The following is a 2,900-nucleotide window of genomic DNA, read 5'->3' on the forward strand; positions in this document are numbered from 1 at the left end:
CTACTATGACTACTACTACTGCTACTACTACTACTACTACTACTACTACTGCTACTACTGCTACTACTACTGCTATTACTACTGCTACTACTACTGCCACCACTATTACTACTGCTGCTGTTGCTCCTGCTGCTGCTGCTGCTACTACTACAGATGGGATATAAACTTGAGAATTATACATCAAACCCAAGTGGATGACAAGAACTCTTTAACACACAGACACCCCCTTTAACACACACACACAAACATACACACAGAGAAAGAACCTCAAAGAAAGAGAAAAAGAGAGGCAAGAAGGGAATTTTGTAGGGACAAATGGACTACATGTATATAAGAATTTTCTTTTTATACAATGAAAAGATCATATTTCTAGGCATCAAGAATAATAACATGATATTAGAATAGAAAACAGTGGGAAACATTCTCAATATATGGTTATGAGGTTGGATATTATATAGAACTACAGCTATCAATTTTTGTGCTTGAGTCATTTCATAAAACACACCTTGGGCAAGCAGTACGAGACATATTTTGAAATAAACTTTCTGAGACGTGTTCTATTGCTGGTGGTGGGAGTGGGATGGGAAAGACCCTTATTATTTATTATTTTGCTAACGAGGTGCTAAATTTGGTTGTGTCTAGCAGCTGAAGGAGTGAAGTGCGATCAGCACTCTCTAAATCTCAGTGCTTTGGGTCAATGCCCCAGTTGCTCTGCCCTATTATGATGTTGATAAATATTATACTTTTGGTACGTGTGAAATGTATTATGCTGGGAGTAGATTGTATTCTAAATTTAACTCAACAAAATCAATGCTTTCTTCATAATTTATATTTAAGAATTTATGAAAATATATATGCATGTTTTTTGGAGCAGGATTATACTTAATGCATGAAAGAATAATGATTACCTGTTTTTCCTTGGTCTTCGTTTTTCTTCTTGGATTGATTTCTAAAGAGAACAAAAATTTTAAAGTCGACCTTATTAATACAACATTGGCTTCTTTCAAGTTGCATTAGATATGTTACTGAATAAAGTATTTTCATATATTTTCAGTCTAAAATTTTTGTCTGGATCTATGATACAAGAAAATCTCATTAATTTTAGTATATAATAAAACTTCATTAATTTAGAATTTCCCATTTCTGAAATTATGATAATTTGTACAGTATGTTAAAATGAACCTTTGTACTACTTACGGAAGAAGATTATCAGACAAACTAATTATATAAATAAAGTTGGAAGGGAAATGTTCATCTGCTAAAAAGGAGGAATTTTTAAAGCATTTTGAAGAATCCATTTTCAGACACAAAAAAGTAGAGGCTAGACTGGCTTATGTTAGTGTTTTGATATACTATTTATATAATCACTCTTTTCTCTTCCTTTAATAGGATGCCTCTCTGGAAGGCCAGTAGTGAGCCTACCTCAAGGTATTTATCTGGAAGCAATGAAACAGCATTTCTTTCAAAGCATTCTTTAATTCAGATTTTTAACTAATTTAGACAGTCTCTCCCATTATATTCCCATTATTTCCCATTAGTGCAGTTGACTTTATAATTTTATACTATATGTAAATGTAAAACATGCCTAATTTGGCAGCAGATTAAAAAACACTTTTCTCCAGAAACCAAGAAATTGTAGCCAATGATGAGAAATTAAGAAGCTAACATGCTTGTCCCAAATAGAACAGAATGAAGTGTTACTTTTCAAAAAAATCCCTTATATGCTCTAGTTTTCAGTTTCCTCATTTGCAAAATGATAGAATTGGTGTAGTGGATTGCTAAGGTTTCTTATCATTCTAAAAATCCTATGGTTCCTACAGTTTTGTTGTTTTAAGTGGGAGGTCTATGGAAACCATGGTGCCAGTAGATAATGGGCCACAATTATTTTAATTAATTATATTACAGCAAAGAACTTAATGAATCAAGTCACATGTTGGAAGTCATCTGATCATACTCAGATATAAAACCAAGAATCATATATGTTACTAATATACCCTACTAATAATTATAAGCTACCATTGTCTATGTAGTAGCTCCATTTCAACCTCATATCAAATACCATTGTTCTTTGCCTTGAACTAAAATCAATCACTGCCTGATAGCTTGAAGCACTATGTATGTGTTTCATGTCATGATATTAAGCACAGACACTTAATTGTATGGAACAAGGACACTGGAGAACTCTGCCTCTGCCTCACATACAAATAATGTCTTCCAGGTGGAGAAAACAAATATACCATTCACGTTGTACTAGTGGAAGATAATCTTATAATTATGCAAAGTACCAGCAGATACCAAGGTGCCTGGCACAATGCAAGTGCAAGGTAATAAATAAGAATAATTAATAATGATTTGTTCACATCTGGGCAATTTCCCAGTAATTTTAGAGACACACTAAATCATTTCTCTCTCTCTCTCTCTCTCTCTCACACACACACACACACACACAAACACACACTTACACAATTTGTTATTTTGAGGATGCTCTAGTATTTTGAGTGAGATAAACAATTTGGTATCAACTTCATTCTTATGGGCTTCTGCGAGGAGGCGGGTATGGATATTTATACACAACACTATTTATAATGCCATTCAAGGAAACCAAAAAATCAAATGAGGCAACCGAGACCCTTCCTTTTCTTTCCTTAATTTCCATCAATTCAAATCCTTCTTTTAATGCCCTAGGCCAGTTTGTGCTTATATACTACACAGGTGTGGGAGAAGCACTTTATTTGGAGACAGAAGGCTTGGTTTGATACCTTTGAACCATTTGTTTTATTTTACAATTTATAATGATGATATTTACAAGTTGTATGACTTTGAGCAAGTTGCTTAATTTTGTCTAGTCTCAGATTGCTCATGTGTAAATTGGAAGAAAATGATTGGGTTTCATGTCAGGA

At 33.6% G+C, this 2,900-nt stretch overlaps 1 protein-coding gene across 1 annotated transcript in view; it reads right to left on the minus strand.

Annotated features, from left to right (window-relative positions):
• MYO3A (myosin IIIA) overlaps positions 1-2,900 on the minus strand; it is a 255,909-nt gene that overhangs the window by 8,032 nt on the left and 244,977 nt on the right. Inside the window, exon 31 of the mRNA XM_027841624.1 lies at positions 909-949. Coding sequence (XP_027697425.1) covers positions 909-949 — 41 coding nt within the window. The remainder of the gene's footprint in view (positions 1-908; positions 950-2,900) is intronic.

Source organism: Vombatus ursinus, unplaced genomic scaffold (genome assembly GCF_900497805.2).
Source record: "Vombatus ursinus unplaced genomic scaffold, bare-nosed wombat genome assembly UNPS02014861.1, whole genome shotgun sequence".
NCBI classification, from domain to species: domain Eukaryota; kingdom Metazoa; phylum Chordata; class Mammalia; order Diprotodontia; family Vombatidae; genus Vombatus; species Vombatus ursinus.